The sequence below is a fragment of the Cannabis sativa genome, chromosome 8, assembly GCF_029168945.1.
Source record: "Cannabis sativa cultivar Pink pepper isolate KNU-18-1 chromosome 8, ASM2916894v1, whole genome shotgun sequence".
In the NCBI taxonomy this organism is placed as follows: Eukaryota; Viridiplantae; Streptophyta; class Magnoliopsida; order Rosales; family Cannabaceae; genus Cannabis; species Cannabis sativa.
The window spans coordinates 37,128,676-37,151,980 of record NC_083608.1 but is presented as its reverse complement, the minus strand read 5'-3'; the positions used below and the strand labels follow the sequence as shown (position 1 = coordinate 37,151,980).

The 23,305-nt window shown below is 33.2% G+C and overlaps 1 protein-coding gene and 1 pseudogene across 2 annotated transcripts; both read right to left on the bottom strand.

Annotated features, from left to right (window-relative positions):
• Positions 1-8,731: 8,731 nt before the first annotated feature.
• On the bottom strand, positions 8,732-10,264 carry LOC115701067 (RING-H2 finger protein ATL52). 2 transcript variants are annotated; one of them, XM_030628760.2, is made up of 3 exons: positions 9,824-10,264; positions 9,635-9,702; positions 8,732-9,507 (listed from the first exon to the last, which is right to left on the bottom strand). In XM_030628760.2, the coding sequence occupies exons 1-3, from the start codon at positions 9,989-9,991 to the stop codon at positions 8,907-8,909; spliced, it is 837 nt and encodes a 278-aa protein (XP_030484620.2). In that variant the 5' UTR covers positions 9,992-10,264; the 3' UTR covers positions 8,732-8,906. The 2 variants fall into 2 exon arrangements, with proteins under 2 accessions (XP_030484620.2, XP_030484619.2); XM_030628759.2 differs by having other exon boundaries at positions 9,635-9,705; positions 9,824-10,230.
• Positions 10,265-13,920: 3,656 nt separating this feature from the next.
• On the bottom strand, positions 13,921-16,831 carry LOC115700140 (uncharacterized; annotated as a pseudogene).
• Between the last annotated feature and the right edge of the window lie 6,474 nt (positions 16,832-23,305).

Below are 23,305 nucleotides of genomic sequence, written 5' to 3'. Positions count from 1 at the left end.
AAAAATATTAATATCCAGTGTGATGTTTAAACTTATTAATTACTTTTTTTTTTATTCTTCTAATTAACTAATAAAAAGGTAGTACATTAACTAATAAAAAGTTCGTGCTCAATGACATTATTTTGTTGGTATAGCTCACATTTTAGCTAAATTTAAAACTATTTGGTGTCCATGTTTATTTACTTGTAGTAGGAACCTTTTATTGTGGCTGATGCCAATTATCAATGTTATTCTTAGTCCTGGACCACCTTTTTTCTTTTTTTTTTTTGAAATATTTGATCTAAAGACAATATTCTCAAAGGCTTTTAAGAAAACCTTATAAAAGAGTATCAAAAAACTAATTGCTTTAAAGAGGAAAAGATGAAGAAAAATTCTAAGATTGCTCTTTCACCACCGAGATGTCCATCTACATCAACAATCCCAAAATTACTTGCACAGTTGCACCGAATAGCGAGCATCAGTGAACCGTACTAGTAACTGTTGATTAAAGATTATATAATTTTATTATTTTCATGATTATTTCTTTTATGGCTAATGATCTTATTTCTATGTACAATACAAGTCACAACCTCATATATGAATAAAGAATTTTTTGATATTTATATATTAATTATTAATCACTAATATTCAACCATATATCAAATTGTTCAACTTATATTTATAATCAAAAATGTCTTTACTTGTTTTTCAAGACATAAATTATAACAGTCTATACTCCAACATTATCGACCAATAATAGAGACCGTAAGTTACATTGACATGCACTCCTTCTCCTACTCACTATTTTAAGATTAATGTGTTTTACATATTAACCACTTTAATCTATATGATTAATTTATTTATAATAAAACAGTCTGATTTTATCAATAAATAAATTACTTATGATAAACATTAAATATTATTTGAAACTCTTTTTAAATACAATAGTGAATTTTATTTTACCAAGTCATATAAATTAATTAAAATTATTCAATTTACATGCTTTTTGTTTTAAACAAAAACAATAAGCATATAAACACAAAGAACAATCCTAATATATTATGTTTTTACAATTAGATGCATAATAGTTAAACAGTGTGAGATTTTCATATATAGGATGTCATTCACTAATGCATGATTATGTTGTCAATCAACTATCAATGAACATTCCTTCCAAAAAAAACTATCAATAAACATTTATTTAAATTTAAATAAATAAACAATGATGATGAACCGAGTAATAATTGAGTATTTTTTTTTTTAATTTACAACCTTTATAAATATTAGAAATTAATTACAAAAAAAAAATGTTCCATCTTCTTTTATCTCCATAGGGGCAATTCTATAATTTTGTAAGATCACCTCAAACCCATAAATTAATTAAAATAATTCTAATTAATTAAAAAAAATTATCCACAGTAATTTTTTTTTCTTTCTTTTAATTATATTTAATCAAATAATAATATCTATTTTATTATTTAATAAAACTTAAGATGTATTAAACAATTAAAATTGGTTTCAAATTCAAAAACCAAAAACAGTTTTATTTCAATTAAACATAATTAAAATAAATGTAATTTAAAGATAAAATTTATTTAATAAAAAAATAAATAGAAAACTTATAGTGCATATAGAGTATGTATATATGCATATACACATATATACATACTAGCAAAAATTACGTGCGAGGCACGTATACTAAATTTTATGCTAGTTTTTTTCTATGTTATTTGAAAGTGATACAATTAAAAATTAAAGAAAAAATATTATTAGTTATTAAGTGAGATTATTATTATGTGTATCCAAATATTATAGTTTATAATGTTGTCAATTAAAAATGAATACCGAATGCAATATGTTAGTGTTTAAGAAAGCTTGATGATTTAAATATGTTCTTAAGTTAATCCAAAAATAAATTAAAAATTGATGTTCCAATACTTAAAGAAACATTACTTAAATGGGTGTAAGATAAAAAGAAAATTAAAAATCAATCTCTAAATTGTTGATAATTAAAGATAGCATTTGTCTAAAAATTGTAGATAAGAAAACTAATGATATCATTGGTGGATTTCAATCTTCATTTGCTTCGATAGAGACAATAGTGTAATTTTTGTATTTTGCAATTTTCATTCTACCCAGGTCCGCATATATGTGGATTGTCTATTTTTTCGTTGATAAATTGAATATGGTAGTGTCGACAAAAAGTGAAAGCATGTTTAACAAAAAGTGATAGTATTCTATAACAAAATACTATTAAATTATTTGAATTTAAATTATTTTAAAATACTATATTTTATGAAAATAAAACTCTATACGATTAAAATTTCATATTTATCTTTATTCAAAAAGAAAAAAAAAATGAAAAGTTTCTATTGTTATCTCTACTGCCTTTCTAGATGTGAATAATGGTCTATTCTTTCTTCCATATTCTTCTTTATTTTTTGTATATTGTGTTTGCAGCATATATGTAAATTATTACGTAACTTTAAAAAACTTTGCTCCTGGAAACTAATGCATATGTCGAGCACTTAGAATCATTTGTTAGTTGTAAACTTTGTTGGGTTTTCTTTGCCATTGATGCTTAGTTTTGTAAACTTTAATAAAAGTCACGCTTCTTTTTTTTTTTATTATTATTACTTATATATTTTGTTATTAAGTTGTGAAGAAGAAAAAAGAAAAGTGTGGATTGGAATATTATTTGTGATCCCATGGGAATGTCCAAATTGTAATAGGAAAAGGAATACAATAAATATTAAAGAAAACTCAATCGTAGATGTACAACAGCAAAAACCCAATCATATTTTTTTTTGATTTAATATGATTTATTTTATTATATATAAATAAAAAGTGACCATGAATTTCTCATAAAACATTTTACTTGTAATAATAAACCATTTTATTTTTAATATAAATAAAAAGTCACTCATAAATTTCTCATAAACCAAGAATTCTGTTATATAGGCACAGTGGTTAATGGCTCTGGGAGGAGCCACCATGGCCATTGGTGGCATGGCTAGACTGATAGGATAGTCATGTCCTTAGTTGCGATTGCAAGAACAAATAGGCCCAAGAGGGCAATGCAAACGTGGACTGAAGGTCTTGGGCAGGATTAGTGGGCAACAAAGAAGACCAAGAGGTCTATTTGATCTCAATCGCACGTCCCTAATGCCAAGGGGCTCCATCAGCAGCAATGCCCAATTGTGACTGCTCCAACAAGTTTTGGGTTTGAATCCTGTGATGAACTCGTCAAGTTGCCATGGTACTTGGTGCTCTTCAGTCGAAGGGCATGGAACCCAAGACGGTGGCACCACCCTGCATGGCTGGGCTTCAACGTGAACCCGAGCTCCATGCAATGATGTTACCTGGGCTTCAATGTTCCATCTTCTTTTATCTCCATAGGGGCAATTCTATAATTTTTTTTATATTGTATGTAATTTTTTAAATGTTAGTATACATAAATGTTTAAAGATAAATATTTTATATAATATTAGCTCTTGAGTATTCTTGATAAGTAAAATGGTAAAAAACTTAAATATATTTAATATTAAATTTATATTTATTATTTTAAAGAAAAAAATTACAAATTTATATTTTAAAGTATTACTGGCGGATTGATCCGGTGCTAATAATAGTGTGAGTTTAATGATCTGACACTATTATTAGCGGCGCGCAGGTGTGTCAGTCCGCCACTAATAATAGTTATTAGCGACCAGGTATTACCAGCGGATTATTACCGGCGGACCCCGCCGTATTACTCTTTAGCGGCGGAAAATTGAATTATTACCAGCGGAGTGGTCAGCCTCTAATAATCATAATTGTTGTAGTGCGGGATTCTATGGATTTCGAGCTACGTGTTCGTGAGGATTACATTGTATTACATAAAAAAATCATTACATAAAAAAATTTATGCCCCAATAATGATTTATATTAATTTTTCTAGAAAAAACAAAAGTAATTTTTACACTCAATATTACCATATAACTAACGATCTATCATCACCCAAACATTCATTATATATATTAGAATTCATCATTTTTGTGAAACTAAATTAGGTGTGCATCAGAAGCATTTTAGTGATTATCATCTTGCCACATCCTAAGATCCTCCACATGTACATACATAAATAAGAAAACAAAAGATGAATAGAAAATTTACCTCTTAATAATCTATTAAGTGTCATTGTTATCTTTTCGTAAATTGTATTCGTAATAACACTCACACTACGATCTTTCAAATCAATCACAACATAAAAGAATCAGAGTGGGATGATAGAATACACAAAAATGATAATGTTCTTATTTTCTAGGTTATCCTATGGGAATGAAAGCTTATAAGTTACTTGACCTCAATACTAATAGGATTTTTTGTTCTAGGGATGTAATATTCTATGAGCAAATTTTTCCTTTTCTTAAAACCAGTCAAGTATCACCTGGTTTTTTTGATTTCTTCCCTGTTGATGCTTCCCAAACCAGTATGGATTTTTCTCACACCAGACCTGATGCACAGCGTGCGTCTTCTTCCTGGTCAGCCCCTCCCATTGTTGACAACAATGACAATCAACCTTCCTATCCAACTAGTCATTCCAGACCCGATCCTATTTCTCAGAATGAAAATGTTCATTCTAGACCTGCTGCTATTTCTCAGGATGACATTGTTGATATTCCCCAGCAGGTTGTTCATACCAGACCTACTCGAACAATTCAGAAACCATCTTATTTGCAGGATTATCACTGTTATTTGTCCACCAATATATTCTGTGCACACACAGGAGACAAAGTTTCCACTAACCATTCTATTGCTGAGATTGTTAATTACAGCAGGTGATCACCTCAATTCAGAGCCATTGTGTTAGCTATTTCAAGCCACTATGAACCAGAATTTTTCCACCAAGCTCATGGCATACCTGTTTGGGATAATGCTATGGACAATGAAATTGAAGCTCTTGAAGCTAATGACACTTGGATAGTGGTTACTTTGCCAGCTGGACAATATGCAATTGGTTGTCAATGGGTGTATAAAATCAAGTATAATGCTGATGGTTCTGTTGAGAGGTTCAAAGCTCGGCTTGTTGCCAAAGGTTATAATCAACAAGAGGGTGTTGATTATAATACCAAATGCTATTTGTAAGCTCAAGAAATCCCTTTATGGCCTTAAGCAAGCTTCGAGGCAATGGTTTGAGAAATTTTCCACAGCTTTAGTTGAGGAAGGTTTTCAACACTCAGCCTCGGACCATTCCTTATTCATCCAACACAAAGGTTCAACCATAATAATACTTTTGGTATATGTGGATGATGTGATCCTTGCAAGTAATGATATTGCAGCTTTGGAAAGGTTGAAACTCAACTTGAATAGCAGATTCAAGTTAAAGGATCTTGGCGAGTTAAAATACTTTCTTGGTATTGAGATTGCCCGAACCAAGCAAGGCATTTTTATATCCCAAAGACACTATGCTTTACAATTGTTGGAAGATTTGGGTTTCTTGGGATGTAAACCTGCTAATACACCAATGGAAGTTAATTTGAAACTTAGCTAAGATGGTGAAGAAAAGTTAGCCGATCCAAAGTTGTATCGAAGGATCATTGGGAAGTTGCAATATTTGACAATAACTAGACCCGACTTAGCTTACACAGTGAACAAGCTAAGTCAGTTTCTAGTTACTCCCAAAGTCACACACATGAACGCTGCACAAAGGGCACTTCAGTATATCAAAAGTTCTCCTGGACATGGGCTGTTTTATCCTGCTAATTCTGAAGTAAAACTTGAAGCATATACTGATGCCGATTGGGCAGCATGTGTGGATACTAGAAGACCGACAACAGGCTTTTGTGTATTTCTTGGAAAGTCTTTGATTTCTTAGAAAAGTAAGAAACAACATACAGTCTCAAGATTTTCTGCTGAAGCTGAATATAGAGCAATGTCTAACACAACTTGTGAACTTGTTTGGTTGCTTTCTTTGCTGAAGGAAATAAAAATCGAACACATTGGACCTGCTGTTGTATTTTGTGAAAATAAAGCTGCCCAATAGATTGCTGCCAACCCTGTGTTCCACGAAAGAACCAAACATATTGAAATCGATTGCCATTTGGTAAGGGAGAAGGTCCAAGAAGGGATTATAAAGACTGTTCACACCTCTAGCAAAGACCAAATAGCAGATATTTGCACAAAAGCCCTGCTGCCTAATCAATTTCAAACACTCAAGAACAAAATGGGAGTTTGTAATATTTACACTCCATCTTAAGGGGGAGTATCAGAGTGTGTAAGATGGAGTGTCTGTTAGAAGTTGGTTAGGAGTTTGTTAAGGGTTTGTTATGTCTGTTTTGCTGGTTGTTAAGTGGTTGCTTTCTGTTGTGTACACTATAAAATGAATTGTAATTGCTCTGTTTTCATTAATGAAGAATCAGCTTCTAGCATCAGTACTTTTCTCTCTTCTTACTGTTTCATTGTTTTTTCCTTGATTATCAACTAAAAAACAACTTTAAAACAACACTAAAACAAATAAAAAAAAATAAAAGAAAAAATGATTAAAAAAATTAACCATCTTCTGCACAACCTCAACACCAGATGCAATGGATGCTATATTTGCAAGCCCGATTCTGGAAAATTAGAATAAAAAAAACCACTCTTATTTTTTTTCAAAAACGTGATTGAAAATTTCAAAAACTAAAAAAAAAATAAAAACAAGATGAAGAAAAAGAACTGGACAAGAAATAAAATAAAAAACATATATGTTAATATATATATATATATAGAGAGAGAGAGAGAGAGAGAGAGAGAGAGAGAGAGAGAGAGAGAGAGAACTTGAGAAAGAAGATAGTGAAAAAAAAAAAAAGATTATAACCTATGGATTTTGAAACACAAACAAAAAAAAAAACCAAAGAAAATGAACAACGAGAGAGAATGATGAGAAGTAGGATGATGAAAGTATGTAAGAACGTGTAGAGTACATAAATGGTGTGATATATTTCATCATAAAATTAAATTAAAAGAAAAAAAAAGTGACACAAATTTAACAACACCAGGTCAAATTAAAATTTTTTAAAACAAAATATCATAAAAAAATAAAATAAAATGCAAATACAATAGGCTGCCACGTGTGTTGAAAAATAGAACAACAAATTTTTTATTAAAAAACCAGTATATCAATATAAAAGTAGAGCAATAAAAATATAATAAATACCAAATAGCAGTAAAATTTAAATAAAATTTAAAAAAATACTATGAGGTGTAAATAATAATAATAATAATAATAATAATAATAATAATAATAATAATAATAATAATAATAAGGATAAATATTATTTTGGACCCTCTGTTTTGCAAAAGTTAGTAATTGGACCCTGTGTTTTGTTAAATGACAAAATGGACCATGTATTTTCTAAAATAGTACAAATAGGACCCTGAATTGATTTTTTGTCAAAATAAAGTTTAATTATAATCCGATCTAAAAGTGCTATGACAAAATTGTTTACATTTTTTGTATTTGTTTGTATTAAGCATTGTCTTCAAGTTGGTTGTATTAAAAAAAAAGTTGTCAAAAATTAATCTCAGGGTCCTATTTTTACTATTTTAGAAAATACAGGGTCCATTTTGTCATTTAACAAAACACAGGGTCTAATCTGTAACTTTTGCAAAACACAAGGTCCAAAATAGTATTTACCCTAATAATAATAATAATAATAATAATAATAATAATAATAATAATAATAATAATAATAATAAATAAGTATCAAAAAACTACATTAAAACCCTACAATGAAACTTAGTTCATAACCATAGATTTAGGATGATTAAAAAAAAAACTAAATAAGAATTGCATTAAAGAAGAAAAGATGAAGAAAAACTTTAAGATAGCTCAAACTGTTCTATCTAAGGTGCTCCCGAGAGTTTATTTTGAGTTTTTGCCTATGAAAAATGTAACAGAGGACCCCTAAAATTAATTCCACATATTTTTTGGTCATGTTTGGCTTAAATTCTATAAACTCTTTTTTACTTCTAGGAATGTTTCGACCAAAAATTAAAAGTTATTTTTTATTTTAGTTATTTTGGGAGAACTAGGATTTTTAGCATCTCCAAAAAAAAACTTTTTGAGTTGTTATTTTTATAATTAAAATAATTTATTTAATTCTAAATTTACTAAGAGTTTGTTTAATTATTTGCTTAATGACATTCACACACTTGTGAAAAGTATTTTTTATTAAAAAAACATTTCATATAATAATTTTGTAAATAATAAAAATAAATTAAAACTTATACCTCTTCATACTTCTAGCTATAAACAAATGATAAAAATCAGCTAAAGGAGTCCATAATCCCGTCTTAATTTCATTTATATTTGAATCTAAAAAATCAAAACATGGGCTACGATGACTTCTCTTCAGTTTCCTATTGCGTATTTTGACAATAATCATCTCAAACTAACACTAGTTACAATGCTTCACCCATTTTTTATTCATAGTTTTAAATATAGGTGCTTATAAGCTTGTATGCCTTGGACCAGCAATGTTTTTCATATGGTAACTTGAAGGCAGTTCAATACTGCCATTACTTGAAAGAGATCATTCACCTGCGCATAATGATCTGTTAGACTTAGCCTTTGTATTTTGTTGGTTTGGCATATGCTGAATTAGTCTAAACCATATGTTTTTATGTGATCTTAGTCAATAGAAATTTAATCGATCTTAAAAGAAAGTCCTTCCTTTAGCATATATCTTTCGAGTTACCAATAATTCTACTATGAGAAACACAAAGTAGAAGCCATGAAACGATCATTTATAATCTCTATTATCTTAACCTTTTTTATTCACAGCATTATAAACAGGAATGTTTTAAGAGCTTATAACAAACAAACATATTTTGTTTCCCATTTTTTCTTTAGTTATGTTCTTCAACAGAGCAGAGTATTACAGGCCACTAATTCTACAGCAACTTTAGTAACCCCATTGGAAACTATCCCCAAGTGCCCTTATTATAGAGACTAACTCTTGTGTGGATAAACCAGAAGCAGCCATCCTTGGAGTGATAATACTATTATTGTTAGCACTCAACGAAGAATCCCTCGTTTTAGGCCCGAAAACAGCTCTACAAACTGGACACTGGCCATTGCTTTTAGCCCATGGCACAATGCAGTCTTCATGAAACATGTGCTTGCAAGGAGTGAGCATAACCTCCTGTCCACGTTCAAAGTCATCCAAGCAAATGGCACACCTTTTTCCATCTTCATCTGTATCTATATCCTTCGGATTCACAGGAGTGTCTCGGTAGTATAAGTTGACTTTGTTTGTCAATCTCCTCGAGACAGGATTGTAGAACTCCTTCTTGAGATTCTCCAAGGCTTTGCTTTGTTGGTGAAACTGGCTTGAGTTTCTGGACTGTTGTTCTGTTCGTTGATGTGGCAAATGCGTCCATGATTCAATCTGCCTTGGTGGGGACTCTCGGGGGATCTGCCTGTACCAGGGAGCAACAGGTTCTCTCTGTGGTTCACTGTCAAGGATTAAGAGACGAACTGGTGAACGATGTAGTGAAGGTACACTGCAGAGTAGGAAAACAAACAAGAATGATTATGATATAGTGAAATGAACAGGGAAAATAAATCATTCAAATTTCAAACAAAGTTACAAAACAAATCATTTCCCTCAGAGGGAGAGAGAGAGATTACCTGGTTGAGCCAAAGCTTGATGACCTTCTCCCAAATGACCGATGAGCTTCTACTGGGCCTCTTGAATCCTGCTATGTCAAAAAAAAAAACAACTAATATCACCATCTTGATGTTGCGGAATACTTATTTATTTATTCATTTATTTTATTTGCTTTCCCTTCTTCTAGAGGAATATCAAAGAATACTTACAGGGTTTCTTCGGAAGGAACGTGAGGCTGGCATCAATAACTGCCCATAATTTGATTCATTGTAGTTGGGAGCAGGAACACCGGACTCCCTTGCAGACCGCCAATTCATTGGTGGTGGTGCTGAATAAGAAGTATTAGAGGTGCTGTTGCTGTTGGTTCTTCTAAACATATTTGCCTCCTTTTGATTTCAAGATGTTGATTCTTTAATGTAAAATTGTTTTCACGTTGAGCTTTATGATTATATATATAGCTGTAACAACTTCCTAGTCTTTTGCCTTTGTTTAATCAAAGGTTAATAGTCCATGATGACAATCACCACTGGTCTCTGCTTTTTCAAGTTTTGGTTTTTCTTGCACTTAGTGCGAATAAAGTTTAATTCTTTGCCCACTTTAAAAGGAGATTCTCTGCTTTGGTAGCTAGTACTCCAGAAATTTAAAGATGAAGTGGAAACGGAGAAAGGAATAAGGTTCTTAACATATAAAATATCTTCTCTTTAAAATAATATTTTTTACCAAAGAATAAAAAATTACATTATCTAATTAACGATCTTTATATTTTCACAAGGCATCTGCTGATGTTGGATTAGAAGTCAATGAATTATTTAATGAATGCTAAAGCAAAAGAAGACGACATTTTTACATTACATCATCCTCATGAGTGGCTGTTAATTTGAGCTCAAATCATGTCCAGTTTTCAGCTATTATTTTATGTGTATGTATATAAAACATTATTTTTCTTTTCTTTTTAAAAAGTTAACATAAACAATTCGAAAAGTAAAAGTTCATAGGACTTTACATTTGAAGAAACAAACTGCTTATCAAATAAGCTTCTTTCTGTTTTTGAGGATGCTTCTTCAGGTTCTCTTTCATCATATCAACAGTCATTTGATTAAGTGGACATGTTCTGTTCTATGATTTTCAATGATAATATTGGAAATAATTACTGATCAAGGTTAATTCTTATGATTACTCATCAGAATAAAATCATTTTGATAAGATTATAAATTGTTTTTCAACATAAGAACATATACTATCCTTTGCTTTGGAACTAAATTTTTATACATTAATAGGAATTTTTTTAGGCTTCAAATTATGTTTGGGAAATTTGATTAAATATGCTTACATTATCTTTAAAAAATTTTCCTAAACTTATACTTACCAATATTTTTAGCATATGACAACTTTAGTGTAATCCGTAAAATATCTTCCCCATTTACATCAACTCCCTCTCTCTTCCCTTTTTCTTCCCACTCGATCTACTCCACCACCACAACCAAAAATACATTGGACCATCGGACAACATCGGGTTGCATCGGCCCACATTGGGTCCGATGTCTTCAACCTCCAGCCAAAAAATACATGGGGACCATCAGACTGCATTGGACGAACCATCGGGGTTGCATCGAGGACCATCGGACTGCATTGGACGGACCATCGGGCTGCATCGGACCCAACATTGGGTTCGATGTCTTCAACCTTTAGCCAAAAATTCATTGGACCATCGGACTACATCGGACAGGCATCAACCTGTTAAAAAACCCAGATTTCCCCAAAATACAGATTTGACCGATCCCACCCTAAACCTAACCCAAACTAACAGATTTCACACCCACATTGCAACAAAATAATCGATTTCTACCACAAATCCATAAATCCATCAATTTAAGACCAAAAACTTCATGAAAAAATTGAAAAAAAACCCACCTTCACCTTTGACATTCTCGCTGGTGATGGAGTAAAAATCGATGGCTCCAATCCTTTGTTCGTCGGTCAATCCTCTCAGTTGTTGGGGCAGTTTAGTGTGGGCGGTTATGGTACGACGACAGAGAGAGATGCGAGAGGGAAGGAGAGAGGGCTGAAAGGGAAGGAGAGAGTGCTAATTTTGAATGAGGATGGTAATTTAGGGATAAGTGATTTGTTGAAATATGCTACTAATACCCCCTATTTTAGGTTTAGGGAAAAAAAAATTACCCTTTAATGTATGCATAAAAATTTCAAATTTCCCTTATGTTTTGATACTTCTCCGTTTGGTACGACAAGTGTGCATTTTTCAATTTTCTTTGGGGAAAATTGATTTTTCATGCTTACATATACTTAAATTTTTTCTCCTAAACTCATAATAATTAATATTTGTGGAATATGACACATTTTATAATTTCTCTAAAATACCCCCCCCCCCATTTACATCACCCCCTCTCTCTTCTTCTCTCTTTCATTTCACTACTGTCGAGCTCCCCTACCACAAAATCAACACAATTTTTTTTTCTCTTCACTCATTCTCTTCACTTCACTACACTATAATCTACTACACTACAACATATACTTTTCTCTCATTTTTGGACGGAGCATCATATACAAGCAATGTGTAATTATTTTTTTAAGAAGTCTTATTTGTTGTTGTTATATTTAGTTTAGAATGTTGTTTTGATGCTTGATCTGTGGATTGTTGCTGTTATTTTGCTGTTTTGTGTGTTAAAATGCTTGTTGTCTGTGAATACTGCATTTTTCCTACTTTCTGCAATTTTTCGTCTGGTCCGATGTAGGTCCATTGGTGGTCTGATGCCCTGTCAAAGTTTATTGATAGGGATGAAGGCCCGATGGGGGCCTAAAAATTGGTTTTTTGTTTAATTTGTATGATCGAGTCTGATGGGGTGTTCGATTGTGGTCCGAAAAATGGATTTGGAGATTTTTTTGTAGGCCCAATTAGGTGTCCGATGGGTGTCAAAACATGGGTTCGTACAATTTTTTTGATCGGGTCCGATGGGGTCCGATTGGTGTCCGATGGTGTATAGATTTATTGTATTTTCAAGATTTTGGATAACTTTTCTGTGAGATTTTTGTTAGAATTGTAATTGTATTTTTTTTAATGTATGTGACAGGTGCAACTATTAATGCATTTGTTATGTATAATGGTGTTTGGGAGCTTGAGGGTAGAGATTGGGTTTATAATCGGGCCAAAAATTTGACATTTGATATTGATCCGAACGTAAGCTACTCAGGTTTGGTTGATCTTTTGTATGATGAACTGGATGTTGACAAAGTGCAATATGACTTGAAATTAGAAATAAATTACAAGTACATGTAATAATTAATGTATCGCCCTGAAGTTATTGAAAATGATAAGCGTGCAAGATACTTTTTGTCTACACTTGCGAAGAAGCCAGATGAATTTACTCCCTTGTTTGTGACTTTGTTAAAGAAGAATGTTTGTGTCGGTCCTAGTCCCACTCCAAGTTCTGTTAAAGACACTCGTAACGAGATTGGGAGTTTTGTTCCAAAAACAAATCCAGATGTATTGGCTGTTAATGTATTACCTGAATTAAACACTATGATGCCGAGTGCTGATATTGTAGTACAAATGCCCTTCATTATTGGTTTTTTTGATGGTCTAGACCTTGAATATTATGTTGAGGGAAATGATGATGTAAGAGACCACCAAGGTACAGAGGTCCATGTTGTTGTAGCTTTGAACTTGACTCCACTACTGTACCAAATACCACCCAGGCCACCGACACGGAAAAGAATGCCCCGTAGAGAAAATCGCCAAACATCTGGTACTAGTAGTAGTCGTCCAGGCAAAACCAATAATGCTAGAGGAACCAGTGACAGTACAGGTCCTAATAAGGCTAGAGAGACCAATGATGCTAGTGGTCCTAGTGATGCTAGAGGGACCAATGTGACTGGATTTAGCGATCTATTTTCTTCTTCAGCAAGTTACGGTAAATTTAAGGAGAAAATGTATACAAGAGAAGACACGAGGATCATAGTCATTATATATCTATGGGTGGGACACCAGGCAGGGAGTTACATGTAGGAAAGTGTTTTAGAGACAAAGAGCATTTAAAGATGGTTGTTGGCTTGTATGCAATGAAGAAAGGGTTTGACTACTCCGTTAGGAAGTCCGGTACTGCTATTTGGTACGTCACATGTAAGGATACAGATTGTGGGTGGAGATTAAAAGCGAAGAAGAACGTACTTTCTAACATGTTTGAGGTGAGTACATTTCATAATGTACATACATGTTACCTTGATCTTCGAGCAGGGCCTTCTTAAATATTTTGGAGGCCCTGTTCCAATCTTAAATTTTAGGCCCTTAATAAAAAAAAAAACATATTTTATTATAATAATTGTTACTTATTTCATTACAACTTTAAGTAAGTATAACCTTCTATTTAAAAAAAGCCATTCTTCGCACACTTTTTGAAGCGACTTCATCAACCATCTCTTCATATTTTACAGTCTCTAAAACATCATTTTCAATCGCGATCAGTGCTAATCCATTAAGTCTTTCTTGTAACATGGTAGACCGCGGGTAGGACTTCAACAACTTCAATTTTGAAAAACTTCTTTCTGCGGAAGCAACTGTCACAGGAATAGTCAATAAAATTCTGTACCCAATAATTGTATTAGGAAAACAATTTACGCCTTTCAAAAATTTCAATATATCAATAGCTCTCATTTTTTTCCCTAGGCAAGATTTCTCGAAATAACTTTAACTCCACATATAATTCGTTTCCATCAATATCATATTGTTCATTATGTTTCAATGCTTTTTTAAAATGACTACAACAAGACTTCAAACCTATATTGTCTAATGATTAGAGCTTATCGGAAGTAAATAAGAAACTAAAAATATTTTCATATTCTTCATATTGTTCAAATCGCTTAGTAAGAGAAACAATGACTTGATCAACAAGGTAAAAAAAATAATTAATTCTAAAAGATTCTTCTCTAGATAATTCAAGAGCTGGGGTATTCAAATTCTCATCAAATTGTCCTTTTCTTCGAATTGTGCGTCTTTGAGGAAAAATTAGATCAATATTCATTTCAATAGCAATTTAGCACTATTCAAGGCATCATAAAAACCTATTTCTCTATATTTTTCAAAAAAAAAGAAATTAACCCTTTTATTTTTTCCATAGCAACATCAATAAGCATATCTTTTGATTGTCAAAGCTTGCTAACTAAATTAATAGCAGATAATATTTCAAACCAAATAATAATTGCTATTAAAAACTCAAAATCTCCAAGCTCATTTGTTGCCAAGGATTTTGCTTCACTTCTTATTTTAAAATCAACTTCATCTTTTTCTGACACTTCAAGTAAAGCTTCTCTAAATTCTGATATTTGAAATCTTATAGCTTTAACACTATCTACATGACTTTCCCAATGAGTGGATGACAATGATTTTGGAGTCAATCCTTTCACATTATCTTTCAAAATTTTCCATCTCTTAGTAGAATTGGCAAAAATCGTATATATGCACTGGATAACTCCAAAAAAAATCTCTAACTTTACTACATCATTCAGCCATGTCACATAATGTCAAATTAAGACTATGACATCCACAAGGAGTATAAAAGGCTTTTGGATTTATGTCTAAAAAAATTTTTTGTACACCTTGATGTTTTCCTATCATATTTGACCCATTATCATAACCTTGTCCTCGCACATCAAATATGTTAAGATTAAGTTTTTTCAACTCATTTTGTAAAACATCAAAAAGTCCTTGACCAGTTGTATCATTCACATTTAAAAATTCTAAAAAAGATTCTTCAATGTTAACCGAATGTGAAGAAACATCCACATATCTTAATATTAAGGACATTTGCTCTTGATGACTAACATCAGGAGTACAATCAAGTATCACAGAAAAATACTTTGCTTGTTTAACTTTCTTAATGATTTCAGTTTTGATTGCAAAAGCAAGCAAAAGTATTAACTCATTTTGGATGTTATGTCCAATATAATAATTTTGAATATCATCATTTGTAATGCGTTTAACATGTTCTTGGACAACATGGTCAAACTCTGCCAATATTTCAATTAAGCCCAAAAAATTTCCATTACTATTTTGATACAATTTCTCATTAGAACCACGAAAGGCCAAATTATGTTTAGCAAGAAATTTCACTATTAAAATAATTCTTAGTAAAACTTTTTTCCAATGTTCTTCTTCTTTTTTCAATTAGCCTTTGAGTAGTTTTATCAATCGTTTGATTCTTTTTAAGCCTTAGACGCAATTCATACCAAGTGGTCATATATTTAACATGTTCCATGCTAATCTCATGCTCTTTAAGTCTTTCACCAACATGCGCCCAATCACTAAAGCCTTCATTTGTTAACATGCCTCTACCAATCCCACTTTTAAAAACTTTGCAACAAAAACAAAATACTCTCTAACTCATTTGAATAAACAAGCCAATCTCTATCACATTTCTCTCCATTTGATAAAACTGTAGTATACAAATTAGCAGTGAATCGTCTAGAAAATTTAGTTTTAGAACCACTCGTAACAGAATAATCTCTTTTTGGACCCTTCATCACTAATAAATTAATCATTTTTGAATCAAGAGCATCCTAATTTTTGGGATCAAATATATCAAGCAGATGTTCAAATGGGTTTGATTGCTCTGCATTGTTATCATCATTATCCTCTAAAACATCTTCGTTTTTAAGTGAATTATTCAAATGATCATCATCACTATTTGTAGTATTATGATTTTGATTTTTCATATTATCATTTTTAAATGACACATCACTATTATATTCCACATTAACATTTTCAATAGGCACATCACCTCTATTTTCCACCTCAACACTTTTATTTTGATTCTTAATACTAACATTTTCATTAGGAACCATATTTTCAGGAATTTCAACATCAACAATGTCATAATTATGATTTTCTAAAAAAACTAATGGTTCTTTTATAATAAATTTATCAAGAGCTCCTTTTTGAGATTGAGTTAACTCCTCAATTTTTTTTCTTTTTCTTACGTTTTTCATACCCAGACTCATGTTTTCTAATATTAGGAGGCATAGTAAATAAAAGAACTAATATAATATTTCAAAGAACAATCAAGAGAGTAATTATTAAATTAGAAGTGAATTAAGGAACAAAAGTACCTAGTATTTGTTGCTATCACAAATTCAATGTTGCCAATTGCCCAATACCACAATCACCAAGTGAAAAAAAAAAAATAACAAACCAACCACCAAGTGAAAGTTTCAATCTGAAAAACAAATATATATATATATATATATATGAGTGCACTCTTAATGGGTATTACCCATGAATGGGTAAAATTAGAAAAAATTGAGTTTTTGTGCTTTATTTTTCTATCCAAATAAAAAAATCTCTCACTTTTACAGCATATGGGCTGACATTGTTCCATCGGTTGAAAAAAAATTAAAAAAAAAAGTTTTTAGCAAAAAAAAAAAAGATAGAAAAAGTTGAGTTTCACTTATATATTTTTATATGAACATATTTTTGATATAGTAAAAGTGATATTTTTTGATATTTTTTTTTAATTAAGTAGTTAAACTAAGCATAGAAATTTAAATTTCTATTTTATTATTCGTTATTAGATCAAACTTTGATGATTTGATATTTTTAAAATTAATATTTATAGTTAAATTTGTTTAGTAACCATTCATGGGTAATACCCATTAAGAAATTATCCATATATATATACATTATAGAGATTAGAGAAAGAGAATCCACGTAAACAATATATATTATGTAATATTTATATTATATTATATAATATATATATAATATATATCTGACTTTATTTATGAGAATTGATGGCAGCCAAAAACTAAAATTGATTTAAAAAAAAATAAGAAAGGGAGAGAATGGTACTGATTTTTTAAAAAAAGAATGAGAAAAAGAGGAAGAATGAGATAAAAGTAGACATGTCAATTGTGTATTTATATAATAATTGTACATAAAATTAACATTGACGTTATGGGCAACTACCAAAAAAACCTTTCCCATTCTCAATATTAATTAACATCCTTTTATATTCTCAAAAAAAAAAAGCCCCTATTATTTTGGGGCCCTATGCAACTGCCCATGTTGCACAGCCTATTAGTCGGGGTCATCTTCGAGGAAAAGATAACCGTCAAGCATCACCTTTGATAGTTGCCCATCTAATTAAGGTTAAGTTCGCAACTAATGGCTCGGATCATTTAGCCTCTGATATAAGGAAAAGTATGCACAAGGATTACGGGATCAAAATGAGTTATGAAAAGGCATGGAGGTGCAGAGAGAAGGCACTACACCTAGCTCAGGGTACACATGGAGATTCATACTCGAAATTACCTAGTTACTTGCACATGCTAAAGTTGAGAAATCCATGTACCATCACGAATTTTGTGGTAGAGGATGGTCGCTTCAAGTACTGTTTCTTCTCTCTGGGTCCTTGTATCTGGGGTTTAAGTTTTGTCGAACTGTTGTATGTATTGATGGGTCTTTCTTGAAGACTAGGTATGGTGGGCAAATGTTGTGTGCAGTGGCACTGGATGCAGGGAGCCATATCTTTCCGATAGCTTTCGCTATAGTTGACAGTGAAAACCACAATTCTTGGACCTATTGTATGACAAAATTGAAAGAAACGATTGTGATGTTGAGAACTTAGCCTTTGTGTCGGATAGGCATCAAAGCATTGTTCATGCTTTGGAGATCGTGTTCCCTGATGCACACCACGGTGAATGCTACCATCACATTATTATGAACGTCAACCACAAGTTCAAGACTGACGTATTCACGAATCACATTTATATGTGTGCCTACACGTATTCAAAATTAGAGTTTCACAGAGAATTTGAGAACATTCGGGCAATGAATGTTGCGGTTGCACAATATCTTGAGGAAATTGGATTTGAAAAATAGGTTCGGTCGTACTTTTCAAAGGTACATTACAATGTAATGACGAGCAACTGGGTTGGAGCTTCAATAACACAACTAAGGACGCAAGAGGCTTCCGATCACTGCTGCTGTAGCATTCCTGAGGTCCAAAGTCCAACAGTGGTTTGCTACGCGAAACGAAAAAGTTGACAACTGGACGAAGACCCTAGCACCAGAAATGGAGGAGGACTTGGCATTACAATTTGAAAAATCTCAGTATTTGAACGTTGACACATGTGGACCTTACACGTTGTAGGTTCACCCTGGAGGAACAATTGAGACCGGTGGCGTAGTGAACTTGCAGAAACAGACTTGCACTTGCGATTTGTTCTAGTGCATGTAGTTTCCTTGTCCTCATGCATGTGCTACAGCTCAGCAACGAAGTATTAGCATGTACGCACTATGCTCGCCATATTACACAACAGAATATTAGAGGAGCACATATGAAGGTACAATTATGCCAGTTGGTGACGAGAATGATTGAGAATTGCGTGATGACAAAACGAACATGCCACAAATCTACACACCACGACTCTCTAAATTTCTTCATATTGTCATCGTTCACATTATCAAACGGAAGATCCAACATTTTATGCTCGATGTGCTCTATCACATACATCCCGCGAGTTTTTATTTTTCACGAGAGTTACAGGAAAATTGGCTAAGTCTGAAAGCTTTAATTTCTAGAGAGAGATGCTTTGACCTTATGTTTACTTTTTTGAATGTGAAAAATGAGCTAGAGGAGCTCCCCTTTTATAGGAAAGGAGGTCATATTAAAATAATAATAAAATATTCCCAAAAAAAATAGGCTATTGTTGACTGTTGATGATGACCAAATAGTTAAATTGACTCCAGAAGCGGGTTGTCAATTTTCGGAGCTTGATTCTCGTCTGCAGGTCCCACTTCGGGTAAGCTGTAACTTAAATTTATAACTCTCCTGAGAATATTTAGAGTTGATAACTTCAGAATTGTGATTGAAGCGTGAGACATGACTTGATGGAGCATTGAAATAGTTTTGAAATACAAGTTGAATCGCGTAAATCTAATCAATATTAAGTGAGTTATGGTCATTTTACTAAAGGTTGTTCAACTCACAGCGCCCATGTTGACATATGACGTCAACGTGGACACTGGGTGAGCTGGAAAATGTGTTGGGGATGTATTTTTTGATGCCTAAATGATATTTTGACATCACTTAGCCAATTTCTTTGTTCTGGTGAAGTTGTTCACCAGTTCTTGGAGGTTACTGTTTCGTAGAATCGGGAGACTCGAAACTACCCGATTTGCTAGTAAGTCACTTTGCAAAAAAAGTGAAAATATGAAATTGTGGATGTGACTTGTTTGAGTTCATAGGTCTCATTTACAATGAAAAACTATACGAACGCTTGAGACAAAATTAGAATCGAATAAGCAGTTTTAGAGCTTCTGGAATGTCATTTTGATACTTTCAAGGTTCTTGAAATTGAGTACGAGGTTTTCTACCCTATTTTTGACCATGTCGAAGAGAATGTTTGGAGCAGAATTTGCATTTGGATGATCGAAACCAATGCACTAGGTCAACCTGGGCACTGGGCTCAGATTTTTGCCCTTCAAGATTCTCATTTTCTCCCTGAGTTTGCTTGTATCTTTGTTAATTTTGATAAAGGAAAAAAATTCTCGAAACACTTTTTTCAAAAATATGATTGGAAACGGCCCATGTTGACAAAATATCAACCTAGGTGCTAGGTCCAGGTTTAGGCCACCAGATGGTTCTATTTGATTCTCGAAAATACTTGTATCTTAATCTTTGACAAAAATGAAGAATATGCCCGAAAGACTTCTTGAAAAAACTCCTTAGAAATGGCACAGCATGACAAAATGTCAACTTGGGCGCTGGGCCCCCTTTTCTAGCCTCCGGGTTGGTCTGTTTCTTCCCTAAAAACACTTGTTACCTCATTTTTGATGAAGATAAAGAGAATGCTCAGGATAGTTCTTCAGTTTGATTCTTGGAAGTGCTCTAGGTTGACAGAATGCCAACCTGGATGCTAGGTGTCTGGGGTACCTGGTGCTCTGGATGCTGAAAAATGAAAGTTTCTGAATTTTATTATGATGCCTCAAATATGTTCATGACATGTATAATTCATGTCCCAGTATAAAGTTTGACCCATTTGCACTAAGACGGTCCCAAAAACTGAAACCCTAGTTAGAATGTCAACCTAGGCATTGGGTGAAACCCTAGGTGCCCGGGTTGACTTCCAAGGTGTTATTTCATGTATTTTCAACGTTCGGGCCTTGGACTTGGATTCTTCTTGACTTAGTTACTCAGGATATTAAAGGATGGTGACTTGGAAACAACTTGGCGGGATCCAAATACCCATTCCAGAGCCTCAAAGTTAATATGGGTGTAGGGCTAAGGACCCTTTCCCATGTTGACTGCTATGACTCGAGTTTCTTCACTCCTGGAATATTTTTTTTCTTTCCACGTGTCAAACATTGATGTTCACATCATCAAAGCTAGTTTTGGCGTAAGAATTTTCCCCTCAAGTCAACTTTACACTTGTATGAGGTTGAATTAATGACGTGAACTAAGCCCATTTATCTCGAAACTACCAGGTGGGCATCAATTTTGGAAATCTTAGGCAATTGTATTCTGATTGTCTTGAGTGATTTCCTTTGAATTGGGAGACTTCTAAAATGTTTCGACATAAGAATGTCAACATTTACTCTGATCTTTGGCTATTATCTTAGCATTGACTCTCTTGTCACGCAGCGTATTTAAGTAGATACAAATGTAGTCTTTATTTTCTTTTAGGTTGCAGCCTATGAGTTCTTTAGTGTTCTCTCGCTTGTGTTTGCAGCAGGTGTGGTTTTGTTCATCTCCTCAGCTTCATAGTGGAGGAAGCCTTCGTCAACTCCTTAGCTTTACAGCATAGGAGCCCTTCATCATCTCTTCACCTTTACAGCGGATGAGATCTTCTTGGCGACGATCAACGAAGTGTTGTAGCAGTCGCTGGCCATTTTTTGGTCAATTGAGGATATGACCAACTCCCAAATTAATATACCCAAGATGGGAGTGATATCTTCCCTGCCTTGGGCGCACCTTGGAGTGATTGTAGGTGCGGTTTCCATTATCCCTTGATTTTAACTATGGAGGTCTTCATCGTCCCTTCGGTAGTATTCACACCTGAGGAGGTCTTCTTGGCGAATGTCAATGATGTGTTGTAACATTCGTAGGCTACTCTTTGGTTTCCAAGGAGATGGTCGATACCAACTACTGTCAAGAACTTAACAGACAGGTCACAGATAGATGAGATGGCTTTGAGGTCGTAAAGTGTTGACCTTCCAAGGAGACTTGGTGTCAATCACTATGAAGGTAGTCATAGTGGTTTTATGTAGTGGGGTTGTTTCAACTGTTAGTGGTAATCTAATTTCTCCACAGAGAATGATGTCAGCTCTACTGAAAACATACATTAGTTGCTTGCATGGCCCCAAATTCTCCCAGGGACAAACCCATTCTTTCCAAGGTCTAAAACATACATTTAGTCTATCCATACCCAAGTTCACGTCTAACCCGCACCCGCCCATACACTCAACCACACATAGAAATAAATATTTTTTTGAATTACATTTAACTTACCTAAAATTAAGACACAAAAATAAACCCTCAAGCTAATCGCGTCTAAGACTAAAAGTCCCCCCACCCCGAGGCACATCATTGAATCAGAGATTGGATCAGACCCCCCCCCCCCCCTCGACCCTCTTCCCCCCTACGAGTCATCGCGCGCCCTCCACCTCACTCAGCCTCACTCATTCCCTCAGAGGATTGCACCCTAGTTATTGAACAAGACCTCCCTCTCCACCTCTCATCCTCTCCTCCATCGCCCATTGTCGGTGTTGGATAATATTCTCTCTCCTCCTCGATCCTCCGCTCCCATTCAGTTAACACTTAGCAACCAACAACAAGAAGACATATTTTTTTATTATGTTTCAAAATTTATTATCTGCAAATTCAACTAGGTTATTAGTAGTTAGATTGTATATTTTGTGTAATTTTATAAATAAATAAAACTACAAAAAATATATATTTTTTAATTTAAAATAAAAAAATCAACTCGCCCTCCCAAGGCCCATGAACCCGGCCTAACCCTGTTATCACACAGATGGGTATGGATGCTCTTTTTCTCACATAACACGTGAACCCAACACCCGTGAAATTGTTCAGACCAAGTTTCACCCAGTGTTCAACCCTATTGCCAAGTTTGATTTTGAAGTAGAAATATTTTCCATTTTTAACTTTTTTGGATGCAGTTGATCTTAGGGGATCTTCTTATCTATTGTCAAGTTTCTTTATAGGTTTGGAGTTGCTAAAAAATGTGCTTAGATTCTCGGTGGGAAATGGACAACAGATATGAGCTTTTGGGATCCTTTGATCCCTTACTTGATGACGTTTAGGCTTTTTTTTTTTTTTTTTTTGTGAGTCGTCTGAGTATGTTTGTTAGCTCATTTTTTCTTGATGGTGGTATGTGAGATGTTACAAAGTTAAATCAATATTTCAATCCCAAAAATGTGGATTTTGTCATAAGTATTCGACCTTTGGAGAGAAATGTGATTGATTGGTGGTGTTGGCATCATAATATGGTATTTTCTTAGTTATCCAACTTGTTTTTTAGCTTTAAATCTTAATTGCGAGGGGTATGAAGGGAGCTCAAATGGGTTAACGAATTGGCAGAATGGAGTATGGAATATGAATGTTCCTCCTAAGGCGAAAGTGTTTATCTAACGTCTTTCTTATGAGGTGTACCAGTAGCTA